Consider the following 15,435-nt stretch of genomic DNA (forward strand, 5'->3'; position numbering starts at 1 on the left):
AGTCTTTATTAAAAAGAGGCCCTCAGAGATAGAGCAAAAGGCCTTGAAGCTCAGGTCGGCATTAGAAAGTCCCCCAATAACCACTCACCAAATAAAGAAAATCACTGACATTCATGGCTCCATAGTCCCGTTCAAGTGAGCTGAGGGACAGTGAGCAATTTAAAATTTTTTCCTATGTATTTTTAAAATTTTGAAATAATAAAATTAATCAGGAAAACATTTGTAACAAAAAGGAGGATAATAGAAAAACATGTTCTCTCCTTTTCTGGATCAAACCTTGCTATCACGTCTGGAGCAAAAGGAGATGCTCTAAAATTTTTACTGCTGTCTTTTCATTCTTAGTCCTGTTACACGGGATGGGGGGGAGGGTCTCTTTTATTTTTTTATTTTTTATTTTAAGGATTTTACTTATTTATTTATTTTTAGAGAGAGATATTAGGAGGAGGGGAGGAACAGAGGAAGAGAGAGAAAGAGACTTGTGCCGAGTGTGGAGCAGGTCTCTATCTCACGACCCCTGAGATCATGACCTGAGCCAAAATGAAGAGTCAGACACCGAATGAGCCACCCAGGTACCCTGGGAGGTTCATTTAAAAAATAGTATGTAAGAAGTAAAAGGAAACAGTGGGTGTAAAGTTTTGTGCTAAGAGAGGAAGTCCAGAGCAGAAGGCTCTTTTGCTCAGCAAAATCCCCAAATAGGGCTTTTTGGTTTACAAAGAGGGGGTATCAAGTGGTCTCAAACCCAAACCCAAAGACCCAGAGAGGGAAAGACCATACAGAAAGGAAAGATTGAGGAAGAAAAGTAAAACTTTTTTAAGGTTAAGTAATGGAAATGTGGAGCTTTTGAATGACCACCTTGGGGGTGGGGGCAGAGAAATATCTTGGAAGAGAGCTCTGGCCCCCACCCACAGCAAGCAGGTCAAACCCTAATGAAAAAGCATCAGTGAGGGAATTTTGGGGAGACAGATTTCAAGAGTAGTGACAGGACTTATTTGTAGAGCTGGCAAAGAGAAACACCTTTTTCTAGTACTTTTATAAAAAAGAGGAATATAAGAAATTAAAAATAATTAAAAATTAAAATAAATTAAAACAAAATAAAAACAAAAAGAGGGAGAAAAAGACAGGGCAGTAGCTGGAAAAAGATGTCAGACAATAGGAAGGGTTTTTGTAAAGGGTGATATTACCGTATATTTCTACACTGATAGAAATGGTCCAATAGGAAGAAAAAAAAAATAAAAACGGAAGATCACTCGTGGCAGGAGCAAAATCCTTAAGTGGGAGAGAGAAGATGGGATCCAGTGCATATGGTTTGCCCCTAGATGGAAACTGAGTTTATCCACTGCAACAAGACAGAAGGCAGAGAATCTGGTACAGGTACTAGTAAGTTGACAGATTTGGTCATGGGAAGATTTTTTATTTTATTTATTTTTAAAAAAAATTTGTTTAGAGACAGCATGTACCAGTGAGGGGAGAGAGAGACCCTCCAGCAGACTCCCTGCTGGGGTTCGATTTCCCCAACCCTGAGATTACATAACTTGTGCCAAATCAAGAGTTGCTTAACCCACTGAGCCACCCAGGCGCCCTATAGAAAGGTCTTTTAAATGGTCTTTTCTATTTTCTTGGTGCAAGAAGAGGAAGATTATCAGATGAGGGTGAGGGGAGAGAAGGTGGCTTGAGGAGGGTTGAGAAGAGAAGTAGCCACCTTGGAGAAGAGGGGAGTGCACAAATTAGAGAAATACGGTAAGACTGCCAGGCAGAGCTGAGGGCTCGTGTGATGGTTCTCGGGACCATTCTATGAAAAATACTGCAGTTGGTTAAGGTGAAATTATTTGAGTAGAGCCAGGGAGACCTAACTAGGTTACCTGGGTAATTATGTACCCTTCCTATTCCACATCACGAAACGGCCAAGTTCCAAGTGTCTGGGTTTCTTAACCAACTAACATAACTAAAAGGAAGCTACCACGCTGCAGCGAGAAATGGAATAAATTCAGTCACTTTATTTTTCCACTTCTTTCATGCTCCTTGGACAAACACTGATTCAAGTGTGCCATTTAATTTTGAATCTGAAAACCAGTTTAGCACGGTTTTACATCTGATGCATCGGTTTTCCAGAAAGCCAGAGAGCTGTGTTCTGTTCGGAAAGAGAAAGAGAAAGACTCTAAGAGAAATGATCATTTCTTAAATTTGCTAAGTGCCTAAGCCAAATCAAATAGAATTTACCAACGGGTGGGAAAATTTAATTATATGAATAAAACCATGGACTGTGAGGTTTCAGTGATAGGAGAAAACATCAGAGAAATGATAAGGCACTCATTTCCAAGAGAGAAAATAAAAGGTTCTGTCTAATTCTGACAGTCAAGATTTAAAAAAAAAAAAAAAAAAAAAAACCAACTGTATCAGCCTTTTATTTATTCTCGATGCACTAACAGTGCCATATCTGTCTGAAGACTGTAAGGAACAATGGCCTGAAGAAATACATCAACAAAACTCAGCTTGGTTTTTTAAAATTATCCTCTTCTAATATTTTGTGCACTGATTTGAATGAGGCTACAGGTGCTCTGTCAATTTCAGTATTTAATATCTGCCTGGGGGGTCTGCTATATTTGAAACAATAACAATTTATCCAGTGCATTTCTAACCATTAGTGATTATAATAACTATCATTGTTTGAGCACTTCCTCTGTGGCATGGATCATATTTCTGGTAAACAAACCTATGAAGTAGGTGATATTTTCATCCCCTTTTCTGTCTCTAGCTAGTCATTTCTCAAACCCCTCATCTTCTCTAACCTGCCTGCCCAGTATACGGCTGTCAGCGTTCTTGGAACTTTTTTTTTTTTTTAAGATTTTATTTATTTGGGCGCCTGGGTGGCTCAGTGGGCTAAGTCGCTGCCTTCGGCTCAGGTCATGATCTCAGGGTCCTGGGATCGAGTCCCACATCAGGCTCTCTGCTCAGCAGGGGGCCTGCTTCCCTTCCTCTCTCTCTGTGATCTCTTCCCTTCCTCTCTCCTACTGTGATCTCTCTCTGTCAAATAAATAAATAAAATCTTTAAAAAAAAAAAAAAAAGATTTTATTTATTTATTTGTCAGAGAGAGAGAGCACAAGCAGCGGGAACAGCAGGCAGCAGGAGAAGTATTTTCCCCGCTGAGCAGGGAGTCTGATGTGGGGCTGGATCCCAGGACCCTGGAATCATGATCTGAGCCAAAGGCAGAAACTAAGCCACCCAGGCATCCCTCTTGGATCCCACTTCTAAACTAAGAGGCAATAGTGCCTTCAGCCTCTGGTTCATTCTTCCTTCATAGTACAAAGCTATTTAAGCCCTAAACCTGAAAATTTAAAAATTTGGCAGTTCTAAATGCTGATCATTGTATACTTCTTGATCTCACACAAACATAACCTCATCCTCCTTGAAGTATTTTGCTCTAATGAATACTTTGCCCTAATGAAGACTTTTCAAAGTCCAGGAATTGCTGAAGAAAGAGGAAAAAATGTTAGAAGATCTATAAACTAATCACCATTACCATGAGCTACTTTGTAATTGGGGTGAGTTTTCTGTAATTTGGGACCAAGGGGTAGTAAATATTATTTTTTTTTAAATCCCCAACTTTTTTTAAAGTTTTTAAAAAATTTATTTATTTGACAGACAGAGATCACAAGTAGGCAGAGAGTCAGGCAGAGAGGGGGAAGCAGGCTCGATCCCAGGACCCTGGGATCATGACCTGAGCTGAAGGCAGAGGCTTTAACCCACTGAGTCACCCAGGCACCCCAAGTAAATATTATTATTATTCAATACTCCATGCAATATTATTTTTTGAGCTTAATCTAGAATTATGCAAGATGGCATAATTCATCTCAGTATTCACTGAATAAAACTGCAACCCTGAGCTTTAAGGAAAAGAATTGGAAAGGAAAATGTTAATGCAAGTGGAGAAAATGAATCAATTTATTGCTTTATCTCACTGTTTTCTCCTGCTCCCCTGCTCTTTTTAAAAATCTGGTGGCCAGGGGCAACTGGGTAGCTCAGTCAGTGAAGCATCTGCTTTCAGCTCAGGTTATGATTCCTGGGTCCTGGGATAGAGTTCCCCATCCAGCTCCCTGCTCAGCAGGGAGCCTGCTTCCCCCTCTCTCTCTGCCTGCCTCTCTGCCTACTTGTGATCTCTCTCTCTCTTTGTAAAATAATAAATAAAATATTAAAAAAAAAAAAGGAAAGAAAATCCAGAGGCCAAACTCACATGGCTTCTTGTAATCATATGTAATTAAAGTACTTCCTATGGTGAGAGGCAAGAGAGAATCCCAGCTAAAATCACCAGGGTCGGACTCACCCTTGAAGCACTTGGGGATTTCAATGGTGCCATCGATGCACTGAGCATCCTCTGTATAGCTACACTTCTTTTCCTTATTCTTGCAGAAGAACGAAACTTTTTCACCATGCAGCATTCCATTCTTGAATTTGTCTTGAAGCTTTACTTTCTGTCCTTGGTACAGCACTGTTGCTTTTTTAACAGATAATTTACAAGAAGCTGAAAGACACAATATTCGTGGTCAAGACTTGGGAGTTCAGTGAGTCTTCCTTAAGGACAATGTAGCAGTTGAATCAGTAGTTGAGTATGCTTCAAACACATTGCTCAAGACAGGAAGATTCCAAGAATGTTCATAGTGAGTAACGTCAGTGTCATGGCCAATAGAAGTTCTTTATCCATGGAACCATTAATCATGGCTTCCAAGACGCCCTTTTCTCCCCCTGTAGTACCCACATAATAAGGTCAGAGCAGAAGTGTCAGATTTTAGGCTTCCAAGAAAAAGAACTTCTACGAGATACTGCCATTTTATGTAAACCTCCACTGCCCCACTGACATCCCATTTATTGAGCTAATGCAGCCATCCAACAGCTACTGTGAGAGTTGGCTGATGATAGTTCACAAATGCTCCTTTCTCTGAAAAGTTGCCCTCAGCCATAAGGGAGCCACCTCTTCCAGGAGAAATCAGCCTCCACACCAGGGTCAGGGAAGAGAGCAGCCCATAGCCAATGACGGACCAATAAGGGGATACAAAAAGCAGGTCCCCATGCCTTTTGGTGGGATCAACTGGGATAGAATTCATGGTCCAGAGCTGCCAAGGGGATGAAATTAAAACGAGACTCTATTTGAGACCACCTGTTTGTTCAAAATTTAGTCCCAGGATCATCAGCAGCTGTATCATTTGGGAACTTGAGCAAATTCTCAGGTCCTATCCCAGATCTACTGAAGCAAACACTCTGGGTTTAAATAAGCCCTCCAGATGATTCTGGGACACAGTGAAGTTTGAGAACCAGTGCCCTACTCGAGCCAACCTGCCTCACTTTCTCCTGAGACACTCACTGAGTAAATCACCTGCACTTGAATCCCTGTCTCAGGCTCTGTTTTTAGGGGACCCCAACATAAGACACTAATAATACATCATTTTGCCTGCTGTGCTTAGTTTCCTTTTCTGCTTAAACTTCCCAGCCCTATAACAACCAGCATAGAAATACAGAGCTAGGTAACTGTTCTCTGCATAAGCATGACCCTGGATCAAGGATAGACACCTAACTCATAAGGAACCAGTGTTTCCAGGAAAAGATGCCAGTTAGTGTTGAGCCCTTTGCTTAAGAGGTCCTGGTGCAAAAGTCAAGGCAGGTTTGAGGAGAGAGAGCAGGGAAACATGAAGATGAGAGAGAGAGAACATGAGGTCACTGAGATACGGGAAGAGTAGCCATAGGGCCTGGCTTCAGTTCAAATCCTCAGGAGGACCAGTTGCATTTCATGTGTTCGTCATTCGTCATCAATGTCCATATGATCACCTGTAGCCTGTTTATGATAAATCCCTATTTCCTTGAACTAGCTTGAATGTGTGGTTGGTTTTTTGCAGCAACAAGAAGAGTCTAGACTAGGACAAAGCAGAAAAGGATGCTCACAGAAAAATGAGCATAGGAAACCCACACCATTTTCCAACGTATCATCAATGCTTACAAAGGATCTGTGTATCTCCTACAGTTTCATCTCAAACACACTTGCTAAGCGTGAAGCTCCCCAAGGCACATGTGAGTCCTAAAGTCTTTCACATACAAATAACTGTGAAGCAAGTCTGAGCAACAAGCAGAAAATGACTGGAACAAGAAAACGGCAAGTAAAAGTAATCCACTGGGTAAGTTCGGGGACGTAGGAAGACTGCACCCCTATTTCATACCTTTACAACTTGGTTGTGCAGACCAGTTTCCAAATTTGTTACATTCTACTTCTTCTGGGCCATCCAAGACGTATGTATCATGGCAACCGTATGTGGCTTTATCCTTGTAATAAAGTGCTTGTTTTGCAGGATAGTTCACAAACCCATTGTCTGGTCTTGATGGGAATGGGCATTTTACTTCTAAAAAGTATATTCAGTAAGACATGTTAGTATATATGTAGTACTCTTCCGCAGTTACAAAATATTTACATTCTAATCTCCATTTCCCTATTGAGTCACTGGGTGTTCCTGGAACTGGAATTCAATTTCTAGGGACCTGGGTGCTTAATCCGGTCCCCCTTTTCTTATGCCCACAGGACCCTAGATGTTATAAAGGAAAAAACAATACTTTGAAAGTAAATCAATGAGTTACCAAGTGCTTTGGGCTCTCATACAATAGCAAAGTGTTATTTATTCCAAATTTCATCTGCATGCAGTCTAAAATGGTGGGTTTTAAAAAAGAAAAAATGATTCTGCCTCTTTTAATCAACAAACCATGAAATTAGAACACAAAGTCTCCCTCCACGCACACTAGCTCACCATTATTGGATTTTAGATGGTAAATCTAATTCTTTTTTTTTTAAGATTTTATTTATTTATTTGACAGAGAGATCACAAGTAGGCAGAGAGGCAGGCAGAGAGAGAGGGGGAAGCAGGCTCCCTGCTGAGCAGAGAGCCCGATGCAGGGCTCGATCCCAGGTCCCTGAGATCATGACCTGAACCGAAGGCAGAGGCTTAACCCACTGAGTCACCCAGGTAACACCTAGATGTCAAATCTAATTCTTATGAATGTCTTCAGTCTATATGAGAAGCCAGAATGAAATATGAGGGAGAAACATGATGTTTTTCCTGGCACCTGAATCTATGAGTCTATAATAATATTTTAAAAATAGTCCATGGAAGAAAAGTAAAGCATTTTTCTGTAGAAGAATGCAAACTAATAAATATAGGAGAAAAGATATAAAGTCACCAGTTTGCAACCACCAGTGTTGTAATTGACTAAGTTGGGCGTCACCAGAGGATGCTAAAATGTCAGTGAGAGGGTAGATATTCACACAGTCTCAAAGTATCACCCACCATTTGCTTCCGAAGAGGAAAAGATGCCTTTACCAAGAGATCTGACACAACCTACCTGACCGAGGGATGAAACAAACCATGACCAGTGATTCCTCCTGATGTGATGGAATGAAATTATTTAGCTTGAATCTAATCACAAGTAAATCATCACCTAGATTCAGAGTATGGAACATTCTACAAGACAGCTAGCCTATATTCTTTAAAAATGTCAAGGAGTGGCACCTGAGTGGTTCAGTCAGTTAAGCAGCATCTGACTCTTTTTTTTTTTTTTTGTAATATTTTTATTTATTTGACAGGGAAAGAAAGAGCACAAGCAGCGGAAGCAGCAGGCAGAGGGAGAAGCAGGCTCCCTACTGAGCCAGGAGCCCAATGTGGAGCTCGACCCCAAGACCCTGGGATCATGACCTGAGCCAAAGATAGATGCTTAACTAACTGAGCCACCCAGGCACCCAGGCATCCCTAAGCATCTGACTCTTGATTTTTGGCTCAGGTTGTGATCTCATGGTTGAGAGACTGGGCCCCAGGTCTGGCTCCACGCTGGACATGGAGTCTGCTTGGCATTCTCTTTCTCCTTCTCTCTCTGCCCCTCCCCACCCTTGCAAACACTCCGTCTCTCTCTATAAAAATAAAATATAAATAAATAAAAATAAAAATGTCAAGTAAAGACTACTAAAAAGGCAGGGGATCATTCTTTATTAAAAAAGATTGTATTTATTTATTTATTTGAGAGAGAGACAGAGACAGAGAGAATGAGCATGAGTAGGGGGAGGGGGAGGGGCAGTGGGAGATGGAGAGGGAGAAGCAGACTCCCAGCTGAGCAGGGAGCCCAACACAGGGCTCAATCCCAGGACCCTGAGATCATGACCTGAGCTGAAGGCAGAGGCTTAACCCACTGAGCCACCCAGGTGCCCCTAAATCAAATGTTCTTGTGATTCTTAAATTTAGGTGGACTATAAAAGCTTGGAACAATCCGACTACAGCCCAGTTTTTCACCGTCATCTCCTAGAGCTCCCCAATTTAATCTTGGCTTCTCCCCACCAATCTCACTACCATATTTGACTGTCCATGCATACACCCTGTTCTCTCACGGCTCCCTGAATTCCCATGACTTCCCCTCATTCTCCACTTCTCCTCTTCTGGGAAGCCCTCCCAAGCAGCTCCAAATAGTTCATGGCATTATGTAGAATTCTCCTGACGTCAGAAGCCAGGCATCCTTCATCTGGTATCCCCAACACCCAGCACACTGCCCAGATTGTGGTAGATGCCAATAAACATGTATTAAACAAGACCATTGGAAACAGTCGATGAGAGTGGAATTTTCCATTCTCAAAAATGGGATTCTACACTATCATAATAGTTTTGTCTTGTCCTTGTACCTACCTCTGCATTCTGGTAATGCAGTCCAATTTCCATGTGCTGTGCAGGTAACTGTATCATTTCCAAACATGGCATAATGCGGCAAACATTCGAAGACAGCTTTTGTTCCATAGAGGGAGTGGTTTTTAGTCAATGACTTAAAATCACTAAGGGTTGCGAACTTAGGAATGGATGGAGGAGGGCAGGTTACAGCTGGAAAAAGAAAGAACGATCACTTTTATGAAATAGTTGAGTCTTTTAAAGCTACTCTTTCCAGAAAAAGAAAACAACAAACAAACAAGCAAAGATTAACTTGAGGAAGTGCAAAGTGGAATCAAACTCCAGGGGAAAAACAATCACTTACAAAAGTCATGGAAGAACATATGACCTGAAAAATTAGATGACCGAACCAGTGAAAAGACTGAAAAATGAAGTAAGTCTAAGTCTTGTCCCTGCGAATTTGCTTCTTACAATGACACAGTACATAGGTCTCCATAAGGCTTTGATCCAAATGCTAGATGTTTCTGGAAGTCAGAGTTAGTAGAGGATGGACAACTCTCATGAATGCTCATGAGAGTGCTTGGTACAACGTCCTCTGTGACATCTTCATTCCACTGCTGTCTTACATGGGTTTGTTCCCACTGAACATCTCCCGCTTCTGCACTCTGAATGCTTGGAGCTTGCACAAGTAACTTTACATGGAGATATGGTCAGGGTTGTCATCTGACCTAACTAATATAGGGTTTCAATAAATCCAGGGAGAGTTATACTAACGTAAAGGAAGTTAGTGCAGAGCAGAATGTGATTTAATCTGAATTATTTAAATCCTTGCTACTCCAAGTGGGAAGCCTGCTATTAATGCAGCGGCTCAGACGCCATCCAGACTCATGCATCAGAATCTGCCTCTTAACGAGATGCCCAGATGATTCACCTGTCCATTAAAGTACAAGGAGTGTTGGTTTAGATTAGATGGAAGCTAAAGCAGATTTTCTGTTTGTAACCAAGAAGCAAAAGTGACTTTACATAGTTGATGTAAACCTGCTTCCAAGGGAAACTAGAGGAACAGTGGTGATTTTTACTGCTGAGTAAAGAACTCTAATTTAGCCTTAAAAACCTTTTGTTTGGGTAGTTCAACTTTACTCAAACGATCATTGATTTGAAATTGCTTGACTTTTTCACTGGCTCTTGTTAGGACAGATCTCACTGAAATGTTGGGGAACCATAACCATGATTGTGACGTGTGGGACTCCTGGTCAAAGATGGGACTCGTATGACTCACAATCAGAACACCCTTGCCTCCATCAGCAATGTCCAGAGCCGCCCCTGACTGCATGGTCCCAGAATAAACCAGCAGTGTGTTTTGAAGCAAACCCACTTCACTCCTATGAGGCAAGGCCCTTTGATGGAATCTAAGGTCACTGCGAAGGTTACTTTCCTATGTTCCTCATCACTAGACACACTCGCCGAAAGGCAGACCAAAGTCTCCTTCAGCCATACAGCCTCAGTGCTGAGAACAGGACATGACCCACATTAGGTCCCCAATACCCATTTATGTATCTCATAATGAGATCTCATATGAGATAAATATCTCATAAATGAGATATATCTCATATGTATATCTCTTATGTATCTCATAAATGAGATACATAAATGGGTGAATGTATAAATGAATGAATGAGATCCCAGAGTGGCAGGAAGATTGTTTCCAGTTCTTCTAGTCAAATGATGGCCATCCCAGGTTGACCAATATCACATGTAGCCAAGCCCCTGCCAAAAACTGTGAGAGTGAGGGGAAGAATAAGCCCAAATACCACTGGTTTCACCAGGTGAAGGATACAAATGTGATTAGAGTCGAATGCTTCCCTTCTGTCCTTCCAAAAGGGTTGTTGCATCCTCCAAGGTAAGATGATATTGGTAGGAACACTCTCTGTAAGGATGAGTAACCATCCCAAGGAGTGAGGACTGAGGGGTTTCCAGGCCAGGGAGTGTACAGTGTTGAGGCCAGCAAAGTCCCAGGCGAAACAACTAATTTCTCTCCCCAGAACTGGGGACCCACAGACTCACGAGTACAGACAGGAAGGTCAACATTCCATTTTCCTTCCTCGGTGCATTGAGCAGAACTACTTCCATTCAGATAAAACCTGCAAAAGGACAATATAACCCATCAGTAAAATCACCCGACGATGGCATCTCAAATGTCCTCATCACTGAGCATTGCCTCGGAGTCATGTTACCAACTTTTCCCCTATTTTGTAAGGCTGCTTTCTTGAGGAGCTCAGCACTCTTAAGGCTCATCAAATCTCCCAGCCCAGGGCTTCAGGGAACTCATGGAAGAATGAGAAATTTCCACAGCTGGAGGCATAGAAGCCAAACCCCCAGATCCCTTCTTTCCAATCAGTAGACCAAAAATAACTGCTTCATAGGCAGAGCGAAGAAGCAGCTCTTTTTCAGGGTCACAAAACTGAATCAAACTGAGTCATGGCTACTCTTCATTTCCTAAAACTATTCACTCTACTGAGATAAATGGGTAGAAACAATGCATCTATTTCCAATGAAAATGTAACATTGTCTCATCCAACCAATTGCTTCAAGGTCCTTTTTCATCAGACCCACAAGTTAATTGGTGTTTCGGATGAAAAGAGTTCATTTCTCTTTCACACATAGTATTTCTTCATTTCCAATCCCAAATAAGAATCCTCAGTAAAATTTTGCCCTAAGGTACAGCCAGCTGACCTATACCGACCATGTCATTGGGGGTGACTTTGCTCATAAGGCAGCTGAGCTATGTGACCAACTGGACGTGCTTTCTTGCTAGAGATGCTGATCAACGGAACTGCCTTCTAGACCATCACACTCCCTATTTCACAAGAGAATACCCTCCTGGAGAGTCCCAGGTCAGTCAATCAAATTAGGTTCATATCTAAAGCCCAAGTCCAATTCCTAAAGTATTTTAACCTTCATGCCAAGTCCCAGAGATGATAAAGAATTACCATCCAGTTTTAAGGGTTCCAATGCACCTCCTTAGTTAAGTAACTGACCAGAGGGGAAGTTGGATACCAGTAGCAACTTCATGTGTCACTAGCTGTTCAAGTCTCTACCCCTCCCCCATCCCAATGCCACTGTGGTACAGATTAAAAGCAGGACTACAAATAATTTGTATTCAGCAACTCCAGCCTGAAGGCCAAAAATAAAATATGTCTTGATATTTAATGTAAGGGCACAGAGATGGTTCTGCCTCTGTTAGCTAGAAGTCCTTACCCAGGATTACAAGCAAAACTGATCGTGTTGGGATATTCAAAAGTTGTGTAACGTACAGCTCCATTTTCTAAGATTCCAGCAAAAGGACATACTCTGGCTGTAATTTAAAGATAGAGAGGTAAATTTCAATTTATAGAGTTTTTTTATTAGAGTAAAAACATGTAAACTCAGGCGCCTGGGTGGCTCAGTGGTTAAAGCCTCTGCCTTCGGTGCAGGTCATGATCCCAGGGTCCTGGGAATCAAGCCCTGCATTGGGCTTTCTGCTCAGCAAGGAGCATGCTTCCCTTCTTCTCTCTCTGCCTGCCCCTCTGTCTACTTGTGATCTCTGTCTGTCAAAAAAAAAAAAAAAATATATATATATATACTCATTTCTGTTCTTTGATCCAATAACTCTACTGTTAACTATTCTAAGAAAACAACTCAAATTAGCCAAATGATATATGCACAAAGGGGCTCATTGCACTGCCTAATAACAAAAATCAGACAGCCTAACAACAGGTAGTTGTCTTGATTAATTATGGTAAATCAACAGTTGAACTCTTAGGCAGCCAACAAAATATGAATTACGAAGACTATGGAGACACTATCAATATTTATGCCGATGAATATAGAAAAATATAAAATGGTACCTACTTTCTGCAATGATTCAAAAATATACACATGGAAAGTAACTTGAAAAAATGAAATTGTTAGTATTCCAGTTATGACCAATTTAAAGAAAATTTTTCCCTCATGCTATTATAGCTGGTTTTTTTTTTTAAGGATTTTATTTATTTATTTGACAGAGAGAAATCACAAGTAGATGGAGAGGCAGGCAGAGAGAGAGAGAGGGAAGCAGGCTCTCCGCTGAGCAGAGAGCCCGATGTGGGACTCGATCCCAGGACTGTGAGATCATGACCTGAGCCGAAGGCAGTGGCTTAACCCACTGAGCCACCCAGGCGTCCTATTATAGCTGTTTTTCATGAAAAATCGTGTTTAGTCCTTTTTGAATCAAAAAGCAGACCAAATCACTTGTATGAAATAGAGGAGTTTCACCAAGGTCTTGTCCATATGACCAAAACAACCAGAGCTCAGAGAGACCCATAAAGTGATTTTTACTCTTTAACTCCTACTTAAATGGTCAGAAATTCTTTCGGGTTAATTGCTCCATATTTAACTATAAAAAGTAATGCTGGTATGTTAGCACAGAACCATGTGCTGAGGAATAAAGAAAAGCAACCATCTACCATAAGGAGAGAGCAATAAATTTATATTTAAGTTTTTATATTATATTTACATATAATATTATAACTTATTATAAATTATGGTTATATAATCATATATAATTTATGTTATTATATTTATTATAGATTATTATAATACAATGATTCCATTAAGGATGCTTTCGTTTTGAGGCCAGGTCCAAATATCTGTACATCTTTTTTTTACATTTGCAGTCTCTCTCTCTCTCTCTCTCTCTCTCTCTTTTATTGTAGCGGGTCTCTTTTTTACATCTCTTCTAGTTCTGGGCTATGCTCACCTCCTCCTCTCTAAATAGCACCTGTTACCTCTATTCTCCCCTCCCATGAACACCACCCAGGCCCTCTGGTTTCTTCACAGCCTTCCATTCTGTGGCTCGCCTGGCCCTCTGTGCCCCCAGCATGACAAAGGGGGCTTATGCACCAAGTGTCATGAATCCCAGTGAGGGGACAGCATGTGAGAGAAGGCACTGACTTACGGGTACACCTCAGGGTGTTGACGGGCCAAAGTCCTGTGAGAGGGCACATGAACCGCCTCATCCCACCATGGGACGTATAGCCCGGACGGCAGGTGTACACAATCTGCTCCCCTGGGTCATAGGTTCTCTTTAATGGAGTAACGGTGGCAAATGGTAGCTCATCTGGTTTGGGACAGGCTGAAATAGAGCATGAAGTGTTTAGTTAAGAAATCTACATTTTTCTAAAATAAGACAAAATCAGAGAGGAAGACAAATCATGAGAGACTATTAACTGTAGGAAATAATTGAGGGTTGCTGGAAGGGAAGTGGTGGGGGGAATGAGGTAACCGGTTGGTGGGCATTAAGGAAGCAGTTGATGGAATGAGCACTGGGTGGTCTATGCAACTGATGAATCACCAAACTCTACCTCTGAACCTAGTAATACACTATATGTTAATTGATCTTAAACAACATTTTAAAAAGAAATCTATATTTTCATTTTTAAGCCTGGCTAGCACAAAAATGAAAAAACTAATGCTGCCAATAGTAACTATGCTAAATTCTGTACCAAATATTTCACGTATGCAAGATCTCATCTAATCTCCTCAACTTTGAAGGGTACTATAGGTGTCCCCCTTTTATAGGTCGATACATCGAGGCTTCATCAGGCTGAATATCTTAGGGAGGAGCTTTAAGTGTGGCAATAGTGAAGAATCAGTATCAATCCAGATTCCCCAGCATCCACACTAGAAAGAATTTTAATCATCATTACTGATCCCTGTCATATACTAGGGGGTTGGAGGTATTAATTATATTTGCAAAAGCAAAAAGTACTTACTCCGTCCTGCAGTAGCAACATGGCAGAGAAAACCTGAGAACAAGAAGAGCCCCAGAGAAATCATTGTGGATGACTCACACAGGCACTACCCAAATGGTTTCTTCTGCTAAAAAGAGGGATGCAAATATAAAAGTGCTTAAACATTAACCTTTTCTCCTGTGTTCTTTTACCTCTGTAAATAGAAGGTAAAATATCACAATTTGAAAGGAACTCTGAGACCTACATTTTTTAATCATTTACTTTCACTTCTGTGTGTCTGTTGTGAAATCCTTGGCAAATGGTTTCCATCTTCATAACATTTATTTTAATGGCACAACATGGTCCATTATCATCAAATAGAATTCTGGTGATTCCCAGATTGTCAGGGCTCTACTCCAGACCTTTCATCCTCCATCCTCAGTTTTGTGTATGTAGTGGGTGGAAAATCAGAAGCCTGGAGCACCTTCTTCCCCCACAGTCTTGATGTAGAAATTTTGGACCATCTCTAGCTTTCAGTGTCCACATCTCTAAAATGATATTTGTTTCCAGATGTAAGATTCTGAAGAACATCCACAAGGAGGCATCTAAAACGACAATGCCTAAAAACCTGAGTTCATCTTCTTCCCTCAGAAAAACGATGATTTCTTCCAGATTTCTGTTTTACTGGCAATTAGTAACAGATCATTCTGGCACCTCCAGGTGCAACCTCAAAGCTATCCTCAAATCCTCGGTCTTCTCACGCCAAGTCAACACGAAGTCCTTCTCGTCACTCTTAATACTTCTTAGATCTGTCTAGGCAGATTTCTAGATCTGTTTTAGAAAGTTGACATGAAGTTACAATCTGGGACTCTGAGAAGAACAGAAGTTGAGTAGGAGGCGACAATGGCCAATGATGATGACATTGCTTGGAGGGTTCAAAGAGGACCAGCCATGACTCCCTAGTCCTCTCATGCATCCTCCACTTTCGGAGGGACTGAATATACAGGTGGAC

At 41.2% G+C, this 15,435-nt stretch overlaps 1 protein-coding gene across 1 annotated transcript; it reads right to left on the reverse strand.

Annotated features, from left to right (window-relative positions):
* Positions 1–1,974: 1,974 nt before the first annotated feature.
* APOH (apolipoprotein H) lies at positions 1,975–14,575 on the reverse strand. Its single transcript, XM_059379460.1, has 8 exons — positions 14,466–14,575; positions 13,649–13,825; positions 11,932–12,028; positions 10,738–10,814; positions 8,698–8,886; positions 6,202–6,381; positions 4,320–4,517; positions 1,975–2,128 (listed from the first exon to the last, which is right to left on the reverse strand). The coding sequence occupies exons 1-8, from the start codon at positions 14,527–14,529 to the stop codon at positions 2,073–2,075; spliced, it is 1,038 nt and encodes a 345-aa protein (XP_059235443.1). The 5' UTR covers positions 14,530–14,575; the 3' UTR covers positions 1,975–2,072.
* Between the last annotated feature and the right edge of the window lie 860 nt (positions 14,576–15,435).

This window comes from Mustela nigripes, chromosome 16, assembly GCF_022355385.1.
Source record: "Mustela nigripes isolate SB6536 chromosome 16, MUSNIG.SB6536, whole genome shotgun sequence".
In the NCBI taxonomy this organism is placed as follows: Eukaryota; Metazoa; Chordata; class Mammalia; order Carnivora; family Mustelidae; genus Mustela; species Mustela nigripes.

Bases quoted from the DNA above. Each gene is read 5' to 3' on its own strand.
- APOH (XM_059379460.1), bottom strand. From the start codon at position 14,529: ATGATTTCTCTGGGGCTCTTCTTGTTCTCAGGTTTTCTCTGCCATGTT. The intron at 8,887-10,737 runs GTGAGTCTGTGG...TTCTTTTTCCAG, and splicing joins TGACCTTCCTGTCTGTACTC to CTGTAACCTGCCCTCCTCCA. The intron at 6,382-8,697 runs GTAGGTACAAGG...TATACTTTTTAG, and splicing joins TGCATTACCAGAATGCAGAG to AAGTAAAATGCCCATTCCCA.